General features: G+C 35.0%; 2 protein-coding genes and 1 long non-coding RNA gene across 6 annotated transcripts in view; 2 read left to right on the forward strand and 1 right to left on the reverse strand.

The window, feature by feature from the left end:
- The first annotated feature begins 1263 nt into the window (after window positions 1-1263).
- On the forward strand, window positions 1264-21302 carry paxbp1 (PAX3 and PAX7 binding protein 1). Of its 3 annotated transcripts, XR_015500477.1 has the most exons (19): window positions 1274-1657; window positions 3048-3167; window positions 3520-3696; window positions 4453-4674; window positions 4902-5002; window positions 5167-5387; window positions 6192-6381; window positions 8103-8226; window positions 8753-8855; window positions 10699-10814; window positions 10906-11105; window positions 14039-14189; window positions 14294-14415; window positions 15833-15909; window positions 16032-16098; window positions 16634-16780; window positions 18527-19111; window positions 19207-19488; window positions 19608-19905. XR_015500477.1 is itself a non-coding variant. In NM_001080183.3 (18 exon segments), coding segments are annotated over 18 exon segments (2685 nt in total). In that variant the 5' UTR covers window positions 1264-1383; the 3' UTR covers window positions 20746-21302.
- Window positions 18205-24573, reverse strand: LOC147835071 (uncharacterized). Its single transcript, XR_015501143.1, has 2 exons — window positions 24409-24573; window positions 18205-18642 (listed from the first exon to the last, which is right to left on the reverse strand). It is a non-coding gene; the product is annotated as an uncharacterized LOC147835071 (long non-coding RNA).
- Window positions 24279-25810, forward strand: part of slc7a1a (solute carrier family 7 member 1a) — a 48257-nt gene continuing 46725 nt past the window's right edge. For both annotated transcript variants that reach the window (XM_087270614.1, XM_087270617.1), the window contains exon 1: window positions 24279-24365. The gene's annotated coding sequence lies outside the window, so the exon portion shown is untranslated. The remainder of the gene's footprint in view (window positions 24366-25810) is intronic.

Consider the following 25810-nt stretch of genomic DNA (forward strand, 5'->3'; position numbering starts at 1 on the left):
ATGTAGCTTAATGCTTTTATATATATATATATATATATATATATATATATATATATATATATATATATATATATATATATATATATATATATATATATATATATATATATATACAACCATAAACATTATTGAAATAAATCTTCACTGCAAGTAATATTGAATATATATATATATATATATATATATATATATATATATATATATATATATATATATATATATATATATATATTGGCCAATTACCAATTCCATTACCTTGGAATCACCAAGGACCACATTCATTCATTCGTTCATTTTCTTGTCGGCTTAGTCCCTTTATTAATCCGGGGTCGCCACAGCGGAATGAACTGCCAACTTATCCAGCAAGTTTTTACGCAGCGGATGCCCTTCCATCTCTGGGAAACCAAGGACCACATATTTAGCTAAAATATATTTTTTAATGCTAACTGAGAAAAAAAAAAAACATCAAAATTTTGTTTCAAATAACCGTCACCATCACCAACCAGCATTTTGACTGTGAAATGTTACATTCCTGTTATATTCTTTAAAACAGATACCCAAAGTAGGGCCCACATGGGCCAAAGTTAGCTGATTGTAACCTTTGATTTGGAGAGAGTTGGGGAGAATGCCTTTAACAGAGAGTCATATGTAATTTGATGTAACCTTTTTTGTTTGTTTTATTGCAGAGCACATCAGCGAGCAAATTAAGGCAAAAACTAGTGTAACTCCATTCTGTTATAAATAAGATTGTTTTACTGTAATAAGTTCATTATACAATGTAAAAAATATATATTCATTCATTCATTTGTTTTCTTTTCGGCTTAGTCCCTTTATTAATCAGAGATCGCCACAGCAGAATGAACTGGCAATGTTTTACGCATTGAATGCACTTCCAGCTGCAACCCATCACTAGGAAACACCCGTACACTCTCATTCACATACTTACACTACAGACAATTTAGGTTCCCCAAATCCACCTATAGAACAAGTTTTTGGGCTTGTGGGGGAAACCAAAGCACCCAGAGGAAACCCATCTGAACATGGGGAGAACTCCACACAGAAATGCCAACTGACCCGGCTCGAACCAGCGAACTTCTTGCTGTGAAGATCAACTTGTGCAATCATGTTGGGTTTTTGGCCCTTCATAAGAAAAAGTTTGGGCGTCGCTGCTTTAAAAAAAATGGGTACAAGCAGTTGTTCGGGACAGCGTCTCACCTCTAGATGGCAGCAGCGAGTATCCGCTGGCGTTCAGCAAATCTAAACATACATAGAAGTACTTAAGCGTTTCCGTCAAAGGCAAAATGGTGGACTTGTTATTATCTCTGGCGCTCTGCAAAAACATAAAAACCAGTCTGAATATACTCTTCTAGACGCTTCATCACCATGTTTAAAAAAGCTAAGAGATGCAATTTCAGGCGGCGGAATGACTCGGAGGATGAGGAAAAAGAGGAGCAGCAACAGTCCGGTGGGCCCGGGGCTGAAGACTCCGCGAGCCCGAGTGAGTCCGGCAGCGGCCCCGCTCCCGGAGCAAACGTGCTGAACAACCACGGAAACGGATTTCAGCCAGGTGCTGTCAAGGCCGTTAAAGAGAAGAAAAAGAGGAAGGAGATCCGAGAGGAGCCGAAAGCAAGTTTGCTGAGCTTCCAGGATGATGAAGGTGCGCATGCCCTGCATCACGAAACATGCATCAATACACATAACGTTAAACGATGATTCACGAGTTACTGTAGATGTAGTTAATTTACTATCTTATTCATTGCAGTGTTTTTAGATTGGATTCGTGTTATTAAAGTTTCAGTCACTCACTAACCGAAAAAACATGAGCTGACGTTCTTGGCGTATTATGTTAAGCTAATTATAGTCAATTAGGACTCTGCTTGTAATTTGAATATTCCCATTGATTGGTTGAAGTTGCAGTGAAAAGTCACAAGACAAGACATTTATTAAATATTAAACATTATGGGAGAATCTTTAATGGATATAATTTTCTAAATTGTACTCTGTACCACATTATTAATTGGCTAACGTTAGATGTTGTTCTTATGTTTGGTAAGGAAGCTTGTTTCTCACACTGATAAAAAACATAATTGTTGACCATTTGTATCTAAATGAACTCTTCTGACAATTTTTTTTGTTTAGAATTTTGAGGAATAATCTCGTAATTGTGTTTTATAGATGGCAAATTGTGAAATATAAACTTGCAATTTAGATCCTTTTTCTCAGAATTGCATGACTTTATGCAATAACAATTAATATATGTTTTAATGTCTGAGGGAAGAAGTAAAAAGAAATATGAGTATAAAAGTAAGATTGTGAGTTTATATTAGGGATAATTATATTGGAAAAATCTGATATTGCGATATTCTACTTTTCTGCTATTTTAATTGTTTCAGAAAATTGATATTTGATGTTTGTCTGGGGAGTCTAGCTGTATTTGGGTAATTGAATAAACAAAATGGAACAAAAAAAAAAACTTTTTACTTTTTGTCTTGTTTGAGTTTTTTGCTTGTTTGAAGGAAATTATCTGCCTGTGGGGTGAGTGAAATAATCTTGTTTTTGCTTTAAAATGTAGATATTTGGGCTAGAAACAAGACAAGAATTGCAAGAAATGTTTTTTGAATAAATCATATAAATTCCACATAAATACAGTGATTACATGCAATTCTGTTGCACCTGTTCAACTATAATTCAGATTGGATATCTTTTTCAATGTGACTATTGCGGATGAGCACATTATGCTGAATCTATGCTGAAACAATATATTGTGCAGCTTTAGTTTAAATGTACCAAGATTTTTGAGATTCTGTAATCATAGCTAATAAACTAGATTTTGCACCCAACAAATGAAATGAAAAAAAATATATATATGAATACAATTTGTGAGATTTAAGCTTTCAGAAACATTCTCTTGTGGTGCATCATCATCATAGCTTAGTGATGACTAAATTATGAGAAGATTTTTTGAGTCAAGAGTCTCAGAACTAAATTTTTGAAAAAACTGGCTTCATTCATCACTTATTTTCCCACTGTGCATCTGTCACTATTAGATGAAGCAGAAGTTTTCCGTGTGAAGAAGTCCAACCACAGCAAGAAGATCGTCAAGCAGCTCAAGAAAGAATACAAGGAGGATTTGGAGAAGACTGTACCGGAGCAAAGCACTCGTATTGGTACCAAACATATTTTGTTTTGTCATTCTTTCATGCATTTTGATAGCTATAGAAACTGGTCTTAATATTAAGGAAAACCTTAAAATATAAAGTCTTTATATTCACCCTCATTTTGTTTCAAGACTTTGGTTAGACTCAAAAACACAAATATAATTTCAGACAGAGACGGCTTTATTATACTATGTTAGACTATAGTTTGTTTTTATTTATTGCTTGTTTATGTTAATGTTTTATATTTGATTTTTATTAAATTACTCATTATAAATATTATTTTTTCCTCTAAACAATTCCTTGGATCTAGCTAATTAAACACAAAGGTCTGCATTATCACTTACTATCTTGTTTGGTGCAGGTGGTCAGAATCTGACCATTAAAGAGGAGCCCTTAGAGGGCAGCAGAGCCTGCAGTGAACAAGGAGAAGAAGAAATGGAGGTGGACAGCAATGAGGATCAGGAGGAGGAGGGTGATCAGAAGTCTGCAGGTGGAGCGTTTAAAGAAAATCTGTCAGCCCTCAGCTTACTCAGACCAGGTGAGAGTTCCCATCTGAAAATGTTGCACAAATAACAAGAGCAATGTGAATATGACAAGGCTGTTTGGACTTTTTATGAGAAAGTGATAGAGGCTAAAACCCTTCTTTGCGCACCTGTTAATTTTGAGTTTTTGCCTTTTCATTGAGTTTTTTTTTTTTTTTTTTTAAATTTTTTTTTTTTTTCACTTCAGCAGCATTTAAATCCCCAAATCAGAATAGGTTGGGACAGTATAGAAAATGCAAATAAAAAAGTAGTGATTTCTAAATTTACTTTGACTTGTATTTTAACAATACATGTTCATGTTCATGCTTTTTTTGTTTTATTTTCAAAACTAAACATGTAATCAAATTTTGGTCCTTGCAATCCATTTAAAAAAAAATAGTCGGAACAATAAAGCATTTACCATTTTGTAATGTTGCAATTCCTTTTCACAACATTCTCTATTGGAGACAGGTCAGGAATGCAGACAGGCCAGCCAAGTACTTTTATTTGTTCACACTACTTTGGAAATCACTGCCTTTGTTATTTGCATTTTCCATACTGCCACAACTTTTTCTAATTTGGGATTGTGCATACACCACACTTTACAGTTTTAATCATATAATCTAAAGGCTTTTTCAAAGTGAAATGTTTATGTTTATGATTATACACCTTTGTGTTTTAACAATTTTTGAAAAACATTGTTTTGTTTAGCTTTTTTCTAAATAATTAATTTAAAGTTGATAAGATATTGTGTTTACACTACCTTTCAACAGGTGAGATTCCTGATGCAGCCTTCATCCATGCTGCACGTAAACGTCGTCAGATGGCTCGAGAGCTCGGCGGAGACACTCCACTGGTCGAGAATGATCCGACAAACAAACGTCTCGTTCACGAAGATGAAAACGGAGACATGGATGATGATGAAGATGAAAAGAGAATCGTCTTCAGTGGAGTCAACACGAAGAGTCAGAGGCAGAAAATAGCAGAGGAGATTGGTCAGTGATTGAACTAGCTCAAAACTAGTAATCTGAAATCCTTATATAGAGTTCTAGAAGTCCCCATTCACCCTCTTTAGAGCGACTGTCTAATTAATGTCACATTATTTTAAATGAGTCATTCCAAAGTATTAATAGGAAGTGTGCGAAGAAACTAAATCCTGGAAAAGACATGTGTGGAACCAGGGTCTGACCTTTGTGCTCATTTTGACTGTGTTGGGTTTCAGGTATTGAAGGCAGTGATGATGAAGCTCTAGATAATGGACAGGATGAGGAAGTGAGCCGTTGGGAGCAGGAGCAGATCAGGAAGGGCATTAGCATCCCACAGGTATGCTAAAAACCAGTCTGTCTACCTGTGTATAAATATATTTAATATAGACATATTTATTTATTGATAATGCTTACATGTTTTGTTTGTATGCTTTTATTTTTGTTGATTGATTGATTTTCAAAGAACAGTATTTAATGCTTTTAATCATTCACTTCACTTAGGTCCAAACCCAGCCTGAAGATACAAGCATGTATTACCAGGGCAGTTATGATGCTCAGCCGTATGGTGCATCCTACGCCATGCCGTTTAACTACGCCACTGCCGTAGCAGGAGTTGACAATAGCAAACCGCTGAAAGCAGAGCCGTCAGTTCCCTATCCCATTCCCTCTTGTGAACTGACCCCTATAACCACAGATCTGGTAAAGAAACGCCTCCAAGACAGGTACGGTCTAAACTGCCTTCTCATCGGCGGTCACTGTAACCCCCCCTTAAAATCCCCAGTTCCTAGTTGGCATTTCCTAGGATTTTACCAACGTGTACCAAGACTTATTATTATAATTCCCATTTTAATTCCTTGATAAATTTGATGCACGCGCCATGATGATAGCTTGCCATTTGAATTATGAAAACTATATCATTTAAGGATGCTCACAAGATGCAAATGTCTTTGCATGTGGATCCTGGTTAATTTTTGGATATCTCACCATTTGTTGTTGCTCCGTGTACAGCAGAAGTGTAACATTTACCAGTAAATACTATTGGCCGGCCTATTAAATAGTAGACCAAATTTACGTTAATTAGAAGAGACTTGTTGAACCAAATATTGAATAACTGTTTGGTTGCAGATGAAATTTGAAAGCTGTTTTATTTTAAAGTAGCAGAGTATTATTGCTATTATTGGACGGTAGGTATAACAAAGAAAATTTTGTGAACAGAAAGCAGCACAGACTAAAAGAGTTTTAAGAATTTAGGTCAGTATTGATGGAAAATTAGGAAGCCGTGTTGTTAATCCAGCATTAGTGTTTATGTATTGTAGTTTTTGCATGAAATTACCACCAATACAGTCAAAAAGGTAACTGAATTAAATGTCACTTCATCAGATAATGATTTCGGACATCTGAAATGGCCCAAAAACAACATGTTCCAATGCTTTGTTTAGACAAAACGGCCTTCGTCAGGACATGTGCAACCCTAGTGACAACTCATGACTAATAAGAAATCTTTCTCTGACTCCCCTGTGCACCAGGCTGAGCTTCATGCGTCAGGGGCACAATACCAATGCCCGGCGCTATCAGCAGATCCAGGAGGATCTGGAGGCCTCCAAAAAGGCCATCCGGGTCCTGGAGGGCTCCTCTGTAGAGGCCGCAGACAAATATAGATTCTTGCAAGAAATGCGAGGGTATGTTGGAGACTTGCTTGAGTGTTTGAGTGAAAAGGTAAGAATGAATGCATTTGCTTTTACGTTGCTGCTGTTTGTTGTTTTTCTGTTAGTTTCTTTTATTTTCCCACTGCATTTGTTAGTAGTTTATTCTTTTTATATATTTAAAGGATGTTGCTTGAGTCAGCGTTTTGCAGTTAATAAACATTTTCAAAATATATTTTATCTTAAATGATTAGAAAAGTAAACATGAAAGCATTTACATGATATATATATATACACACATTACAGAAAAAATCTTGTGTTTGATGTTTATTAATTAACCTCTGCATTTTTAGCAGTCCAGCGGCTCATGTTTTCATCAGTTCATGGATTATGGTGTAATCCTCCATCATTTTTTTCCCAGCTGATGCAGAAAGAGATTGGCTGTCTGTTTTTGTCTCATTTCTTTCAGCTATAAAGAGGCCCAAGATGCACAAATCTTGGTGTCTTTGTTAGGGCATGGAGAAGATTACTAAATACTAGTGTTTTTATTTTTAAATGCTTTATCTAATACATTTTCACATTAATAATCATACTATGTATTAATCATAAGTTCACATTCATACTTTCTTTTTGTGTGAGACCTCCAGTATACCCATTAACTAGCTAGTTAAAGTGTTGTTTTTGAATATTAAAAGTAATAAAAGGCAGAAATGGTAAATCTTTATCAAAAGTGGATTCTACTGCCCTTTAAATTTTGCTGATGTGTTTAAGCATTGTATTAGGCATGTCATGTATAAATAAATTATGCACAAATCATTAGAAGATGCCATCAAATTTCTAATTCTCTGAACCGTTTAAATGATTCATTCAAAACAGTTGATTCATTTAGAGGGAAATCAAAGGATTGTATTTTAATGGATTTGGAGGCTTGAATCTTAGAGTCAGTGACTCATATTTGTTCAAAAACAGATTAATACATTTTAATTGGCAAAACAAGTCAACATCGTGTCTAAAATGTAAACCACTTAATGTTAACTTTTTACTGTGGAAAAAAGGCACTCTTGTTTGTGTGATTTTAACATGATTTTTTCATATCTTGTAAATAAAAATATATGGATATCTCCCTATACAGACATTATTTTTTATTATTTGAATTATAGTGTAATTGTAGATATTGCACAAAGCTCTTAGCATTAAGCTATTATTCAAATGCATATCAGCTTATGTCAAGGATGTGCTAATATCTGCATTAATATGTAATACATGTCTATAAAACTATTGAGTGCAGCAGTTTTCTGATTTGAAAAAAAAAAATTCATTCATTTACTTATTTTCAAAGACTTTGAAACACTTTTTTTCTCTTAAACATACTTTTTGCTCTTAAACATATACTCTTTTTTTTAAATACAGCAACTTAAGTTCACTGAAAAAGTGAATAGAATCAGCTGCACTTCTACATATGCTTTTTACAACTAATTTGGAATATAATTTCAGTGCTATTGTTAACTAGCCTGTAGATAAGTTATTGCTAACCGGAAGTCTTTCACAGAAGTCTCCAACTACTGATAGGTTTTTTTTTTTGTTTTGTTTTTTTGCCTCATAAGGTAAAGCTTAAAGGATTCACCCAAATGAAAACCAACTTGATCAAAGGGGCTCATTTGATATTTATTTTGATATTTAGTCTGTTTTGGATTTGTCTCCTCCATGCCACAGCAGAACACACTGAGTCCCTCGTCTCGGTCTCCGGCCCCTTGTGTTTGGTTCAGCTGTCACAAAAAGCATCGTATCTTTCAGGTGCCTGTCATTCTGGAGCTAGAGGCCGCCATGCACCAGTTACTTCGACAGCGGGCGTCCCGTCTCGTCCAGAGAAGACAGGATGATATTAAAGATGAATCGTCGGAGTTTTCCAGCCTTTCAAGTCAGTCCATCTTGAAGGTTTTTACTTTTTATTTGAATGGCCTCATAGTTTTTTTGTTTTTGTTTTCTTCCTTTTGTTTTGTTACACATGACTATTTGTAGATGAATATAAAACACAGAGATAGTCCTGTGTGTGTTTGTTTGTGTATGTGTGATTGAGACAAATGAAAGCGTGTGGCTTTTACTGGCTTTTTGTTGATCAGTGTTTGCACTGAAACATTGCTAAAATGCTGAGCAGGTAAGTGATGTGGAGGAGAGTTTCCATCCCATCTCTGTAAAATTGAGCTGTTCGATGGTGTCAAAACTTAAAAAAATGGATTCTGATGACAACAGAAAGTGGAGGAAAAACCTTAAACACTGTGCATGGAATTGCATTTCTTATGTTTTAACTGAAATATGTGTACTTATGCATAAACCTTTAGTATGATGTTTTGAGTTGGTCAATAAATCTCACATGTTGTCAGTGTTGTAACTGGGCTGGTGAATTTAGCTTTACTGAAAGCTAATATCAGTTCTTTCCTTTTCAGGTAAGGCTGTTATGGCCCCTAACCTGGACTCATTTGGCCGAGATCGTACTGCCTATCTGGAGCTCGCCAAGCAAAGGAGGATAGCTGAAAGAGAAGCCAGACGGTAATTACAGCTCTAAAAAAAATACGTAATAGACTTTTTAAAATGTGTTAAAACTAAATTTAATAGTATTTACTAATTTAATATTAGTCAAACAATGAACAACACTGACTTTGTCATTAATAAAGATAAATAAATGCTGTAGCGTATTGTTCAGTATTTGTTCACATTAGTAAATACTTAAGCTAGCTTTAACTAATACAGTCTTGGGTTGGGTCCAGTTTGCACCGAACCGAATCAGCATATGAATTTCGGTGCATAATTTCTGTGTCACTGGTGCTGAAACAAAAACAAAGTAGCATTAATGAGTATATCAAAGGCACTCATAGGTACTCATTGTGTCACACCATCTCTAAACATTTCAAACAACTTTGAGGGATGCGGACACCTTCGGCAATGTTAGGTGTTTGTTCTTGTTGCTCAGATATACTGTAGATGTCAATGCATACAGTATGGTGCATCCGGAGAGCGACTGCCTTCAGATTCATCAACACCCTTAATCGCGTTCATTAAATTTGCTTAAACTAAGCATTCTAAAGTATGACTATTTTACAAGCAAGGATTCTGACACGCCTACATGCAGCAGATGCTTTACAATAGTTTTGCGTAAGGGGGAAACGTCAAACCTAATGAAACGTTTGAGGGCACATGGAATCAACTTATCAGCAGTGGAATACACTGACAGCTTGCAAAATCATCTGGCACATTCAGTAACTATGTTTACATGGACACCGATACTCTGAATTTAATATGATTAAGGCAATACTCTGATTAATAGTCTTATCATATAAACAGCGATTGTTGATTATTTTAAAAAACGGCAGACACTTGCGTCATGAAATGCGAAGGTTTTTTTTTTCCATTCGGCGTGCAGTATCAAATTCAATTAAAACAACACTCTTTCAACAGTCTTTACTTCATATTTTCATTCAATACATCAGTTTTGGATGAAATGTTCCTGAATGAAAGTGAAACTGCCGAACTGCAGTTAAAGTCGGAAGAATTAAAATTACATGAAAGTCCGGCGGAAACATGGATAGCGTGGTGATGCAATGAACTACGTACTATAACATGTAAAGTAGGATCATGAAAGGAACATTCAAAAAGCAATTCATATAAACATCTTAATCATATTGTCTTATTCAGATAAGGCAAATCATTAGATTACTGATATCCATGTAAATGTAGTCACAAGCCCCAACCTTACAAAAAAGGAGTTCACTGATTTTATTGTCTTTCCACAGGTTAGTTCTAAGTAATGTTAATTGCATAATGCAAATCTTAAATTCATGCTAACTAACAACTGATCAAAAGAAATGTATTAAAACAATTGAAATATATAAAATACAATTGATTTGAATGAATTGCTGGGAGGCGAACGTGCTACCCACTGAAAATGAATAATGAATAAAATATTTTTTTGTCAAATAATTTTGTGGCTCAAAAGTATCTTTTCAGGTAGCATTTGGCACCATTTTAAAAGTACTGATTTGACATCGGTATTGAAATAACCTAAACGATATCCAACCCTAATTTTTGTAATGTGTTACTACTTTTAGTAGTAGTTTTAAGCTACGTATTTAAGTTTTTCTAAACTTTGTAATAACTTCCCCATTTTATTCGTTATTCTTAATTTTTCATAACAGTGTACATTAATCAACATTCCACAAGAACGTAAATGTAGCCAATTACCTTAAAGACTTTTTATTGGTGGTCAATTTGCCAGACGTTAAAGGCAACAATTAAGTAAAAAAAAAAAGTTCTATAGTCTACTTTTGTGTGAAGTTTGGCAGAGTTTGTGTGATGTATTACAATTTGTGAAAGTTGTTTTGATGCTTCCACATAGAACTCGTCGCAGACAAGCTCGTGAGCAGAACGACAAGAGAGCAGAGCATAAGGAAGGACTGTCTAGTGACGATGAAGAGACGTCCACTGACATTACCAGCTTCGACTCAGAGAGAGGTGACCAGCCAAACACACACCAATGCAAGATCAGCTCCTCTGATTACTGTCAGCTTGTTATTTATTAACTTTTTCTTTACTGGATTTTCAGAGCGCATCTTAAAAGAGTCAAAGAAGGTGTTTGAGGATGTGGTGGAGGATTTCCATTCTCTGGACAATATCAAATCTCACTTTGAGACCTGGAGAAAGCTGTATTACAGCTGCTACAGAGACGCCTACATTGGATTGTGTCTGCCCAAACTCTTCAACCCTCTTATTCGGCTGCAGCTTATCTCGTGGTCCCCACTGGAGGCAAGCAAAACATTTTTCATCTGCTTTGTGTTATATTTTGTCAGTGTTTATATCTGTCAGTGACTATTTTGTGTATCACCTAGCACAGGGGTGGCCAACCCTTTTCCTGGAGACCCACCTTCCTGCAGATTTCAGTTGCAACCCATATCAAACACACCTGCCTGTAACTATCACGTGGTGTTCAGGTCCTAATTAATTGGTTCAGGTGTGTTTGGTACGAGTAGCAACTGAAATCTGCAGGAAGGTGGCTCTCCAGGAACAAGGTTGGCCACCCCTGACCCAGCACTATCTAGAGGCAACCTAATAAAAGGGTAACAATTTAGTGTAAGTATTAGTTCACATAATTTTCTACTGGCTTATTACCTGCCTATTATTACAATATTAACTTATTAGTTTGTTTGCACTTATAAATTATGATCTTATTTTAAATCCCTAATCCTACCCAAACTCAACTACTACCTTAATAACTTTTTAATAAGCAATTAGTAGCAGCTAATAGCTAATTATAAGCAGCTAATAAGTAGTTCATTGAGCTAAAAGTTTTAGTTAATGGTTTGTTGATACGGTGAATTGTACAATAAAATATAGTGATCAATAAAAATAAATTTGTAACATTACAGAAAGATGCGATAACAATTTTATTTAGGTCATTCACTATTAACTAACACTACTGGCCTAATACTAAATAGCTGTTTCTTAATAGTTTTCAGGGTTGAAGTTGCGTTTAGGTTTTGGGTAGGATTAGGGATGCAGAATAAGATAATTTTTTATAACTACTAATAAACAGTTAATCATTTGATAATAAGCATAATAAGCCATAGAAGTATAGAAAATCTGTGCATGCCCTTGAATAGGTTTACCAACTCCCATTCTATAAAAGCACAAAAGCCATATATAGGAAATAAAGAGAGTTGACAAATTAAAAAAACTACTTTTTTTATTTATTTATTATTAAAATAAAATTATAATCCACACTGGAAATGTGGGTGCCTGTGTGTTTTAAGGGAGCCTAATAAATAATGAACATAACAAAAACTGCCTACTAACGCACACAGTTAATGTTGATTAATATAATAAAGATAAATAATAAAAGCAATGTGTCAGAGACCCTAAAAAAATGTTTAACTCAACAATGAAACATCAAACGTAGCTAACAGCTTTTACATTGTCAATCAAATGAACCTAAACAATTAAAAAATGCAACAAATATTTGTTTGGGTAGAACTACAAAACTAAATGTAAAAAAAAAAAGTTGCTTAAGCACACTAGTTTGATCATGTATAAATATAATTATAATATCTATATTGTTTAAATATTATTGTCACTATAAGCCTACATCATGCTGACGATCAAAAACACAATGTCATGATATCTCATGCGCTTGTCTTCTGAACGAGTGCATCTTAAAATACATGAATGACCCCTCATAGATCGTAAGAAGCAGATAATCTTTATAATTTGTAAAATAAAGACTTACAGGTTAAGGAAACAGCATAGGAATTTGCCGCGGCCGTGGTGCAGATTAAAAGTTTAAAAAGTATATTTATATGGACAGATGGGTAACTAGATAGAATAGACAGGAGTATGTTGATCTGTGCCCCGCTGCAGAGTGCAGACAGACGCAAAAGCCTGCTCTCCCGCTGCGCGGACCGGCGCGTAAGAAACAGGCGGGACTCTCTCCTATTTTGACGAATACACACCAACGTTACACAGAGCCCAACATGGTAGTTTGTGATTGGGTCAGCCCAATGTCAATAAAGAAAAGAACCAATGGGCTGCAGATTATGTCACACGGCTGCTTTGTCCGGAAAAGAAACATCTCACTTTCAGAGCGTGACAGCTCGCAGCACCGTCAATCACTCAGGCAAAAAGACATGAAAGTCTGCTAAGTGTTTTATGGGCCGATCAGATCATAAGCAGATGATCAGCCCGGCCCTAAAAGTACGTCGAAACAGCGGGAAACTGCCGGGTCTGCCCCTGGCCACAACAGGAAAAAATGCGTTAATTGCGTTAATTTTTTTTTAATGCGTTAATTAAATTTCAAATTAATCGCATGCGTTAACGCGTTAATTTTGACAGCGCTAATATATATATATATGGTTATATCTGTACTCTGCTGATTCTTTGCAAAGCTTTTGTATGCATATGCAGTCATGTTTCATAGGCAGTCTTTAAACAAAAATTCTTTTAAACAACAAATCTCTTTTAAATAAAAAAAAACAAATTAAATTCTAATTTAAGTGCATTCCTAAATCTGATATATTTGAGATGTACGAATACCATACTTAACTAACTTTTTCTTCGAAACTCAATTAACTTAGATTGACAGTTCACAAACAAAAATGCACTCACCCTCAAATTGTTCCAAACCTTTATAAAAAAAAAATATGTTAAAAACAAAAGCAACAGTTTTGAAGAGAGCTGAAAACCTAAAACCATTGACCTCTGAAGTAGCAAAAACAAATGTAGTAGTCAATGGTACCAGTTTCCAGCTTTCATCAAAATTTCTTTGTTTTTTGTTTTTGTATTCGACAGAATAAAGAAAATCAGACAGGTTTTGTTTAACAAGTGAATCGTTAGTAAATGATTTAAAATTTTTGGGTGAACTATCCCTTTAATTCCAGTGCTTAAAATAAATCCATCTGAGAGATGATTCCATAGTCATGTGTTTTATAGTCACACTAAATAAATGAAAATAATTCAATCTTCTGTTTATTCAGTAATTTTGGGGATTTCCAGGGTCTACATGGGTATTTGTAGTTTCTGCTACTGATCACAGAACCATACGTCACTGATAAGATGTACATGACAGTCGCCGCTTTGCTTAATCACGTTTTGCGCAGTCCTGCAGTTTAGATGGGTGGCTAGTTATTTTATTTATTGTTTAGTTTATACATTCAATTTTTATAAATGTCATTTGTGTGTCTATGCAGGTGGAGTGCTCCAACTTTGAGTACATGCTGTGGTTTGAGTCTCTGCTCTTCTATGGCTGTGGGGAGCAAAGTGCTCTAAAGAAAGAGGAAGACGTGGATAACAACCTGCTTCCTGCTATTGTAGAAAGAGTGCTGCTTCCTAAACTAGCAGGTTAGCCTATCAATCTTCCTTCATTTGTATAGTTGTTGATGCTTTTCAACTCACAACAACACCTTAATAGCTCCCTTTAAAGGATGTTTTGTGTGTCTCCTTAGTGCTAACGGATCAGATCTGGGATCCACTGTCCAACAGCCAGACATACAGACTGGTGGCGTTCATGAAGAGGCTAGTGAAAGACTATCCCACTGTCCTGCACGGCGAAAACCGCAACACACAAGTCAGTGAACGGATGAGACTGCAGTGCTTTGAAGACTTGATTTTAATCTAATCCTTATTTTTAAATCCGCAAGTGTGCTATTTTTTGCAATTTGTTTTAGAACTTACGATTCAGTTGCCTATAGGAGAAATGACTAGGAATAATAAACGGCTGAAAACAATCAAACTACTTGCTCTACAAACAAGTGTGTTTATGACTATATATAAAAAGGAGAATAATATAATAGGAAAATATCAGTTTGCAACGTGAAGCAGCGTAACAAGCTGTTATTAATGACTAAAAATCAATGCAAATTAATGAGGCTGGAAGTGTTAAGCCAAAAAGATTTCAATGGCTGTCCCCGCTCATACATGAAGAGTAAGGTCAATAGCATACTATAGAATTTAATTATCATATTTTTTGTCTTCTGTCATCTGATAGGTAGTTTTTTTTTAGGAATTATTCTAAAAATATCTCCTTCCAAGTTCATGTGACTTTTTTTATAGTCTTAATCAGGGGTCACCAATCCTGGTCCTGGAGGGCCAGTGTCCCTGCGGGGTTTAGCTCCATCTTGCCTCAACACACCTGCCTGCATGTTTCAAGTACACCTAGTAAGACCTTGATTAGCTTGTTCAGGTGTGTTTGATTAGGGTTGGAGCTAAAATCTGCTGGACACCGGCCCTCCAGGAACAAGTTTGGTGACCACTGGTCTAAATAAAACATTAACATGTAGGAGCTGGTAATGTTTTTATACTGATTTGTTGTACTCAAGCAATTTAGGCTCACTTGATTATTCATTCATTATATGTTGTTAAAATGACAGTACAAATATGATATGTTAAGCTTTTGATAAAAATTTATTTGTTCATCTCTCATTGTATTACATTGCATTATACTTTGCTCCCCGCAATAAAAACTACAGATCTTTTATTGTAATATTAAACGTTTAAATGAGAAACAATATTGGGAGCAATATTAGGTCACGACTGATATTTATATGCATTTAATTTAAGTTATTTGCTAAAATGTTACGATAAAAATCTAATTTATTTATAGATTTTATCTTACTTTTTTGGGGTAATTATTAATATGAGCTGCTCAGATGGCATATTTTTGGCCTATTTTTCAAACTGAAGTGTTGAATATGAGTACAAAGCTGTATTGAGCAACATAAAAAAAGTTTTAATATGTATATAAATACATATTTCATTGCAGTGTAAATAAAACACAGTCTATTACTTAATTATTGTTTTCTCTTAATTGACTTATTATTTAATCATTATAGTTCCAAATTGTTTTTGTACTCTAGTAATCTAATGTAAAAAAGAAACCAGATTTCAACAGATAACTTTTATATAATAGAGAGTGTTGACTTAAAAGAGAATTGAACGTGAATCTGTATGCATGTGTATCTTAATAACTTGTTTTTGTTTTTTAGGAGCTGCTAAGGACCGTGATCATGCGAATTCGACGGACTCTTGATGATGACATTTTCCTGCCTCTGTTTCCAAAAAAGTGAGCGTGAACACCCAATCACTTCTGCTGCATCTCTGTTTTGTTTATATTCTAGTTTCCAATTTTGAGCCCACACGTTTTGCATGTAAACCTGTGTGACTCTTTGTTTTCTCTTTTGGCAGCGTTATGGAGAACAAAAACTCTGGTGCTTACCTTTTCTCCCAGAGGCAGTTTTGGTCTTGTGTGAAGGTAAGACTTTTTGTTGTCGTCTGAATCACTTCATTCATTTTCATTTTAAGAACAAATGAAATCAAAACTAACATATTGATTTTGTTAGCTTGCAGTGCTAGTTTTGTGGTGAACAGTTAATCTGTGCATGTCATTTAGGGGGAAAAAAGTTTGCTTGTAATGTAATTCAAATCTGATAATGCACTTCCTGTATGTTTGCAGTTAATTTGCCAGATCATGTCTGTCTGAGGTATTGGGCGTGACTAACATACTTAACCACGCACCTTCACCTGTCAGTGCTATGACAACCAACCGAAATGGTGAGGAGGAGGTGTCTGTTAGTTTGTAACAGCCCTTTTCCTGATCTTTCGGAATTGAAATGCCTACCTTACCACATCCAATCAGTTCGCAGTTATAAAAACTAGCCACGCCCACTGTTTGTCTAGTAACTGCGTCACAATATGAGGGGGAAAAATGGTCGCAACGTCCGATTCATGCAGACTTAAACTTTTAATATGCAATCATTTTTATGCGGATTCTGTTTTTGTGTGTCTAGTTTCTTGGGAATATCTTAATGTGGGATGGGATCCTGTCTCTGTCTGTGCTGAAAGATCTGGCCATTGACAGCACACTGAACCGCTACATCCTCTCAGCCCTGCAGACCACTGATGCCAGCGAGGAGCATGTGGAGAAATGCCGCCGGGTAGGAATCTTCTATGAGCTTTTACATATTAAAGCCCTCCTGTTTTAATTCTGCCATGGGATGTTAAATATATATAAGAAGAATAAACTGTTTTTCTTACTATTCAAACTCCCTCACAATTCTGAGTTGATATTTCACAAATTAGACATTTTTGGGATGAAAATGAAGACATGAACAAAAATTTTTGTGACCTAAACTGAGACTAATCAGAATTGCATGATTTATTTATTTTTGTAAATCTGATTTTTATTTCCCATAGTTCTTAATTTGTCTGCTTATCTATCTATCTATCTATCTATCTATCTATCTATCTATCTATCTATCTATCTATCTATCTATCTATCTATCTATCTATCTATCTATCTATCTATCTGTCTGTCTGTCTGTCTGTCTGTCTGTCTGTCTGTCTGTCTGTCTGTCTGTCTGTCTGTCTGTCTGTCTGTTTACTACTTGTGGTTCTGAGAATTAACTCAATTAAGTTTTTTACAGTTCTCTCTGTTTCTTCACAATTTTCCATTTCTTGCATTTCTTTTTCTTTTCTCACAATTATGAGTTTTAACCAATTTTTCCTTCTGATACAGATTTTTTGACTTCTCCCATTTATGGGTTGTTGTTTTTTTCCCCCAAATCTGATGTTATTGTCTCAGGCTAGCACGATAAGTTGACGCATTGGGAATTGGAAAATGATTCTGTTTTGATATAACATATTGTGATTCTCTCTTGAATCGATTCCAAGCTTAGCTTAGCCAAACAGATGTACTCTGCTTACTTCCAATTCTTAACACATACAAATTGAACATAAAATAAATCTTTACAATTTACAATTACAGGATTGTTCATATAGAGCTGTGTTTACATTAATCATGAGGCATAAAAAGCTGAGGTGCAAGTGCAAGCAACCACTGTGCATGACTTTAAATACAAGATGAATACACAAACACTCTTTTTCATGAGCATTTGAGTATGTGGGTAAAAACTAGCCTAAAGCAGCATTTTCTGTTAAGATCTAAGGTCAGAATTGATTCCAGAGACAATCGAGATGCATAACAAAATCAGTTTATCATCCCAGTTCTATTATTCTCTGAATTCTAACTTCACAGTTGCAAGTATTGATGCCATCTTGTGATTTTCTGATCTTATTCTTTTTATTGTAGCCATAAGCAACACCTCTTATCATAATGTAAGAATCTGATTAAAAAAAATCTGATTTCTGAGATGAACTCACAATTGTGAAGAAGAAAACTACTGAGAAATATTATGCTCTGATCTGTATTGTAAATAATAATGTTAATAATTAAAATGATAGATAGTACAGTATAAATGTACATTTGACCACCCATATGACGGTTCATACCATTCTGAATGCATAACTGGGGAAATCTACGTGAAAAAAAAAATTAATTTCTCAGTCTGAAACATGCAGATTGACAGCACCAATAGACATCGTTTATATTTGTTCTTGTAAAATAGGTGTTTGTTTCTACATAGGCTAAAAGTCAAATTAGATGCATAGTTTGTGACCTACGGTAACGTCTAAAATGGCCAATCAGTGGATATTGTAGGTCAGAACTAACATTACAGATAAAGTTGACCCCCTGTTCATCAGTGTATAATTTGCACACTGATGACAAGTCACATTTATCTTTTTATTGTTGTTTTAATCCTGTGGCAGAATGGTCCTCTCTAGTGTAGTGCTCACAGATTAGTGTTCTGGAAGCTCTGAATGTGTCTCACTGCTGCCGTCAGGTGGTGGAGTGTTTCCCTGTTCAGTGGTTCAGCAGTCTGAAAGGACAGCAGACGCTCCCTCCACTGGAGAACTTCTGCAGATTCTTGAAGCACTTGTCCAGCAGCCTGTACCGCAGCTGTGTGGCGGGATCAGATGTGGAGAAGAGGAATGTCAGGTAAAGCAAGAGAAACCACACAAAGACATGACAGAAATTAGAGTGTTATTAGTGTTCTGTAAACTACCGATGACATTTCTTCCAAATTTAGAATAAAATCCATAAATAACAAAAAGGCACTGTTTTTTTATATGTTCATAGTAATTTAGCTATTTATTCATTTGACGACAGCAAAATAAACAAATACTTTAAAAGAGTTAAATATGTTTTATTGGACTGTCCTGCTCTTAATGTTTGCAGAAGACTTCTTTTAGTAGTAAAAACTTCCAGAGAAGTATATCTAGGATTTTTTTTTATATTTAAGCCAATGTAAAAAAAACATTTTGGGGGGGTTTATTATATATTGAATCATCTTTGTTGTGAAGATAGTCAATGACACTGACATGTCATTAAATAATAGATATCATACGATACTTCAAAACAGTTAGAGGCTGATCAGAAAGCGCTTTTTGCGTTGAGAGGCACATCTCTTGATTAGTTTACTACTGGCTGTGAGCATTTTGCGTGCTGGTTATGTGCCCTGAGTGCCTCGTATTTTAACCACCTGTTGCGGCTCACATTTTTGCCGTTGCTCGCTGTGCTCTTGCAGTTGAAAAATAGTCAACTCTGGGCAACAAAAACACGCTGCGTCGGTTGTGTGTTTTTTTATTTTTTATTCTCCAATCAAAAGAAAGCAGAGGCAGGGTTTTTGTTGAGGTGACAGCAGTGTTTATGTTGTCAAGATGACTTAAGAGACTTTTAAAGATAGAGGAGAGACTAGTGGTCACTTCAAGTTATTCAGAGCTGTATGACTTTACAAATCTTGAAATCACAATATTATTAAATATTACAATTATAACAACAGCAACACTCACGCACAATACGCTGCTGATTCAGTTGTTGCATTGGGACGTAAAAAGCGCACCATTTTTTTTCTTCTTGTCAACAAAAAAGGCAGTGTGATGCCCACTTGTTTTTGGAATGTAAAAGCGAGTTCGGTGTGATTGTCGCGCTATGCAATAATTTTTGGTGGAATAACCCTGCATTTTTCCACCACAAAAAATGAAAACATTTGTTATTCTGACCAGTTGTCATTTTCTTGGGAAACATACTTTTGGATTGCCCTATTTTTAATACTATCAGACAACGTTTTTTTATCTGGAGAGGTAAAGGAAAATTTCTTAAAAATGTGAATCCTTCAAAAAAGTTCAGTTTTTATCAAAAATAAACCTTAAAAAAACTGCTTTAGATTTTATATTATGTACTATTTATTGCTGTTGATGTCTTTTTTATTTTTATTAATATTATTTTTTACTATTATATTATATTTATTATATTTTTATCATAGAAAAAGTGATATTTATAAAATCAATGTTGTCCTATTGATCTTGTTTTGCCATGAAATAGCCAGAGAAGCTAAAAGACAATTAATCAAAACTCATTTTCTTGTGGGGGAAAAAATCACTGTAACTTTTATTTTGAAATTTGGAAGAAATATCAATTATCAGATCTCGAACAAAACAGACAAATCTATTCACCTTATTTTCCGCCGACGAGTGGGCACTGCCATTTGAGTCTTTTTGTCTCGCGACTTCCGGTCACATTCACTTCCATTCATTTTTTGACGTTAAAGCTGCTTGATGTTGCAATTTGATATTTTCTTATTATATTATTCTACTTGGTCTGTGTAGTCATGCAAACATTTGTTTGTAGAGCAAGTAGTTTGACCATTTTCTGCCGTTTATTATTCCTAGTCATTTCTCCCATAGGCGACTGAATCGGAAGTTCTAAGACAATCGCGAAAACAGGCGCACTTCCGCATTTTAGAATAAGGTCAATAGAATAAGACAAATATGAACATTTTACTCAAACACACGTAATGAAACCAGAGAAACTTGGTACAGTCAATGCAATCTACATTTCGAGCCTTCATTTCTATTATTAAACCTTTTTCTTTCTCTTCACAGGGAACACATAAAGGAGGTGATTCGGCTTCTGGGACGCCTCAACGCTTTAGACCATGTGATCACAGTCGCGTCTGAACATGGCATCAAGGATATAAAGACTCTTCTTGAGAAAAAATGAAAGGCAAAGCAATGGGACCATGTAAATACTGTGAATAATGTACATTTTAGTTGTGGCTGAAAGGGTTTTCCTTTGACACGTGGGTGGAATTTAGTGATCAGTAATTCCTGAAATCCAGTGAAACTGCCACTGATTTGGGTTTGAAGTGTGTTAGGACAGTTTTACCCCCTTTCCTGAAGAGACATCTCTGCTTTTTACTTCACTTTTTTTTTAAGAACTGGGTCTTAATGGATCTTTTTAAACTTTTCTCTTCAAGAAAAGACCACTTTACAATTCGCACATTGGTTCTGGTTGCACTAAAGCTGGATTTCTTTGAGAACAGGTTACATGCAGCATATTGTAAACAACGTTCAAAATATTATTTATGCACAGTCATGTGCCCAAAAAAAAACAGTGTTTGACCTGCTCGTGTGCCAATCTCATCTTTAATCAAATGAACATGACATACTGGCAAACAAAACCATGTGCTACCGTAACGAATGTACTTATTTTTTCATTTGTCCTTTTCCTTGATCTTGAAATGTTTTATTTGCAAAAATAAAGGGTGAATGACATTCAGGATTTCTTATTTTTTATACAACTGAGATTGAAAAGGTAAGGATGTCTTCATAGTCATCAAAGCAGATTACCTGCTTCATTCCGGACATCTTTTAAGGATGCAATTGTAGTTCTACCTAGGCTAATCTGTATGTAACGGAATATTGTGTAGTCATATATGTGATGAAGTGGCTGACAATAAGCAAGATTATGAAATCGATTTTAAATGCGTGCGGCTGTGCAGTTTTTTCCGTGCTCAAAATTACATGTTACATCCACGTGCGCTCATGTACATTATAAATACAGCTGCAGGACGCACATTTGATATTATCCTCTGCAAGTCATCTGTCTTTATTAATTCAGTGCTGCAGCCCAGCACCTCAAATGTAATACCTGATAAGTCACAAGTTTAGATGATATTACAAATTTATAAAGACTATAACAAGACTATTAAAGCAGAGACTAAGCCGAAGGAAAGTGAAAGTAATAAACTCTTATTAGCGATGTATGTTATTTTTTTCAGGGTTGAATGTCAAAGTATATTAGGCTACTCGATTCAACTGGAGTTAATATTTCTACAGTTCGAATTGTTGAAAGACTAGTAGTTTATTTATCATGTGGAATAAAGAGTCGAGCAAATTACAGGGAAAGTTATATTCTTTGGACACAACTAACAGAGTTGGTGGCGTCATCTAGCGGCGGTGTTTGGATCTGTCCCGACATAAAGGTACAAAGTATAAACCTATTAAATATTACTTGGCTCATTATTAAACTACTAAACACTATAACTGATAAAGCAAAAACTAAAAATGAAACTTAACTGTGTGGCCTATAACAAATATTTATATAAAGAATATTATTATTTTTGCATTTGTTATTTAAAAAAGCACACATAAATATCTCGTCTCTTCTTTTTTTTGTCCTCAGCTGATCACCTGTGTAATGCATACAGGCCAAGATAATTGATAATAAACTGAAAATAATTGCACACTGTTCATCAGCCAATTAGAATGAAGCTTTCAAGAGTCTCATGGTATAAATATATGATAGTTGTCGCCCCCTTTTTGTAGCTTTTTTTGTAACTTAAACTTTAAGTCAGGGGTTTTATTAATATTTTTTGCTCTCAGAGTCAGAGGTAATATTTATTTGATCAAAAATACTAAAGATTTAAAATGTCATAAATTTTTTGCGATGTCATTATTTGGCATCATTACTCCAGTCCTCAGTGTCATATGTTCTAATATGCTTTTTTTATGCTCAAGAAACTTAATGCTATTAATATTAAAAACATTTTGTGGAAACTGTGATACTTAACCTAACTTTTTAATAGTGTAAGATGAAAAGAAAATAATACGATTATTAAACATGAACCTGACAGTTTTAATAGTCAGAACAATTATACAATTTAGTTATATTTTATTACTATATATTTTTTTATTACTATATCTAATTTGAACCAAATAAAATAAATTCTTATATTTCACATGAATGTTTTTACTGTATTTAGATCACAAGTCATATTAACTTTTTGATTCTTGGTTTTATTTTTTGTATTTTAAGTATGAAAACAGATTTCCAGTTCTTCTGTAACAGGCTCGTCTGTATATATAGTGTATATGGAAGGCAAGATAGTGTGATTGTTTTACATGTATTCAAGCGTTTGCATATAAAACAGCTTGTAGTTTTGTCAACATTTCCCTCAGGTGTCTTTCTAGTGGTGGTTCAGCCTGAAGCCGAAAGTTGTACACAATTTGATTATATTCAAGCATTAGTTTAAATTTAATCTAGAAAGCACAGCCTACAGTTTGTTGTTGTTTTTATGAATATGTGATTGTCAACTCCCTGCAGTGGTTGTTCATTATTTTTAGGGGACAGTCAGTGTGGAGACTCCCGTTGTTTTGAACTGGAAGTTTATTGCAACCCATAAAAGCCATTAAAGAGCATTTTGGCACACTTCTGCTGCCAATCTCCAACTCTTTACCTCAAAAGGATTTGTTTTTAACCATGTGCCCAAATTTCTGTAAAGGGTTTTCCCTATGGAGTGACGGCTTCGAAGGCTATAGGTCATAGGGATGAGCCCTTAATTTTTGACACCAAACAACTAGCCTGGGCAAGGGATAATAAAGGCCCGAAGTGTCCATCAGTTGTACCCTTTGAAGTGGCCACTGTCCAGTTTTGAGCTTTTTTGTTTGGAACGACACTTGACTTCAATATGCGGCAATGATTCTCCAAAATATCATTTGGAGGCCAATATATCCCGTTTGAACTTCATTTTTCTCCAACTACTAATTGATTATAGTAGGCTAATTAATAAAAAATGTTTTTCAATTTTGTTTTAAAAAAGTTTAATAGTGTAGTGAAATATATCCACAACTTAAAAGAAATTAGTTTAAAACTATTTGTTGAATTTTTGAATCCACAAGTTAAGTTTCATGAATTGAAATTAGTTGATTTTGTTAAAAAACTGTCCAAATGATTCACCACACTTTCAGTCATAACTAGCTATAAAATACAAAATGTTAAATCTTGGCAACAAAATGTGTCCTTTAGAGGTAAATGAGTAAAATCTGATGGTTTAAATTGTCTCGAACTAAAAAGAAGACATGCAATGATTCTCAAAAGGAGTTATCATTTGATTCTTGTGTAGATGCTTGGCAAGATTTTTATGAACTCTTGTTGCGCTTAATGACATTTTAGTGGGTGTATTTTGTATATAAAAATGTTTGATTTGTTGTTGACTTGCTCTGAAGAATAAAAAGAATTTTTGTCTAAATTCCTCACTATAAGATTTGACTGTTTCAGCGCTGGTTTCATGTCAGCGAATAGTAAAAGTTCGGGAGGAGCCTTTACAAAACTGTGAAACTCGACCCATGCACTGTAGGCTATCTACATCACAAATGACCCCCCCCCCCACCCCCCCCCCCCAAACAAACACACACACACACACACACACACACACACACACACACACACATTCACACCACCTGTCAACCCGCAGAAACACCGCAGCTCAGCTGGAGAAACCAAGCTGAAGAAAAGTTTTCCTGCAACACGGCGAGTATCACTCTGAGCCCCGCGACAAGGTAAGAAGACGACGAACATCTGTTTACAGCTGTTCCCTCTTACTTGAAGCGTGTTTTCCATCAGTTCTGGAGGATTTGCTGGTTATTGTTGTCCTGTTATAAGTTAGTTGTAAGTCAGTCAGTCAGTGTTTGGTTCTCGCGGACCAGCAGCACACGGTGCTTTACTTCACCGCGAAGCTCCGTTATCAGGCGCGGCAGGAAAACGTGGTCGGGGACACGGGGTCTCCCGCTTATTATGTGGTCTGTCCTGCAGGGGAAAGTGGGGTTGATGCGGACATTTAAAAATGTTTCGAGGTTTAGTAATAGCGTCGTTCCTGAAACTCAAGGTTTGATGCAAACGTTTACCTTCAGTTTTGTTATTACCGCGTCGCGTAGAGTGCCTACATGATACATTTTGACATTTTTAATGGTCTCATCTTTATTTAGTTAGGAACCATTAACAGTAACAGACAGCTGTAAACTGCAGTAGGTTAAATGCCTAATACACAAAATAAAAGTAAACAAAATATTTGCAATGTTTTAGATGCACATTACCTAAAATAAAATATTACAATATAACAATTTTAAAAAGTATGTTGAAGTAAACTATAGGCTATAGGGCAACTATAATCTAAATATTGTACTTTTTAAATAATTTCATATATGCTTTTTTTTTTATAATGAAACGCTGTTGAATGTTCTGTAGCTGTATCTTTTCTATTTATAAGTGACCTGAAGGCTCTTCTTCTAGTAAGAGTAAACTGATCTTAAAGAGAGCGGCAGGTCACTTCATGCCATAAGAGTTGCAGTAGCTTGTCTAAAGATATTACTGTCAGAAGGATACTTTAAAAGCAGACCGCCATTCTATTTACATCTGCATTTACATATTTTCATTTGGCAGGTTCTTTATCAAAAGCGATTTTCAAATGTGGACTGCAATAAGTATTTCATTATTAAATGTGAAATAATATAGTAACAGTGCAACATTTCAGATACTATTTTAAGAAGTGTTCACTAAAGATGAGTTTTAAATAGTAATAGTTCATCCAAAACAAAAATCAGTTATCATTTTCTCACTTTTCTGATGTCACACACTTGAGTTTTATTCTGTTGAAAATAATATATTCTAAAGAAGCTGGAAACCAGAAACCAATGACAAGGAATAAGTCAATGGTTACCAGTTTCTAACTTTCTTCAAAATACCTTCATTTAGGTTCAGCAAAAAACAGAAACATAAATAGTTGGAACCACTTGAGGGTGAGTAAATAGTGAATTTACTTTTATTTTTGGGTGAACTATCCTTTAAAATCATAAGGGATTTAGCCTTTCACATATGGAAGATCATTCTGGAAAGTGATTTTGTGCCTCTCTGTGATTTAACTACAAGGTGACGTTGTATGATTTCTGTAGGATCACCAACTTTTATTTTTCTTTCACATAAGGATTAAATGGCTCTAAGATTTTAC

This window comes from Danio rerio, chromosome 10, assembly GCF_052040795.2.
Source record: "Danio rerio strain M-AB ecotype USA chromosome 10, GRCz13ab, whole genome shotgun sequence".
NCBI classification, from domain to species: domain Eukaryota; kingdom Metazoa; phylum Chordata; class Actinopteri; order Cypriniformes; family Danionidae; genus Danio; species Danio rerio.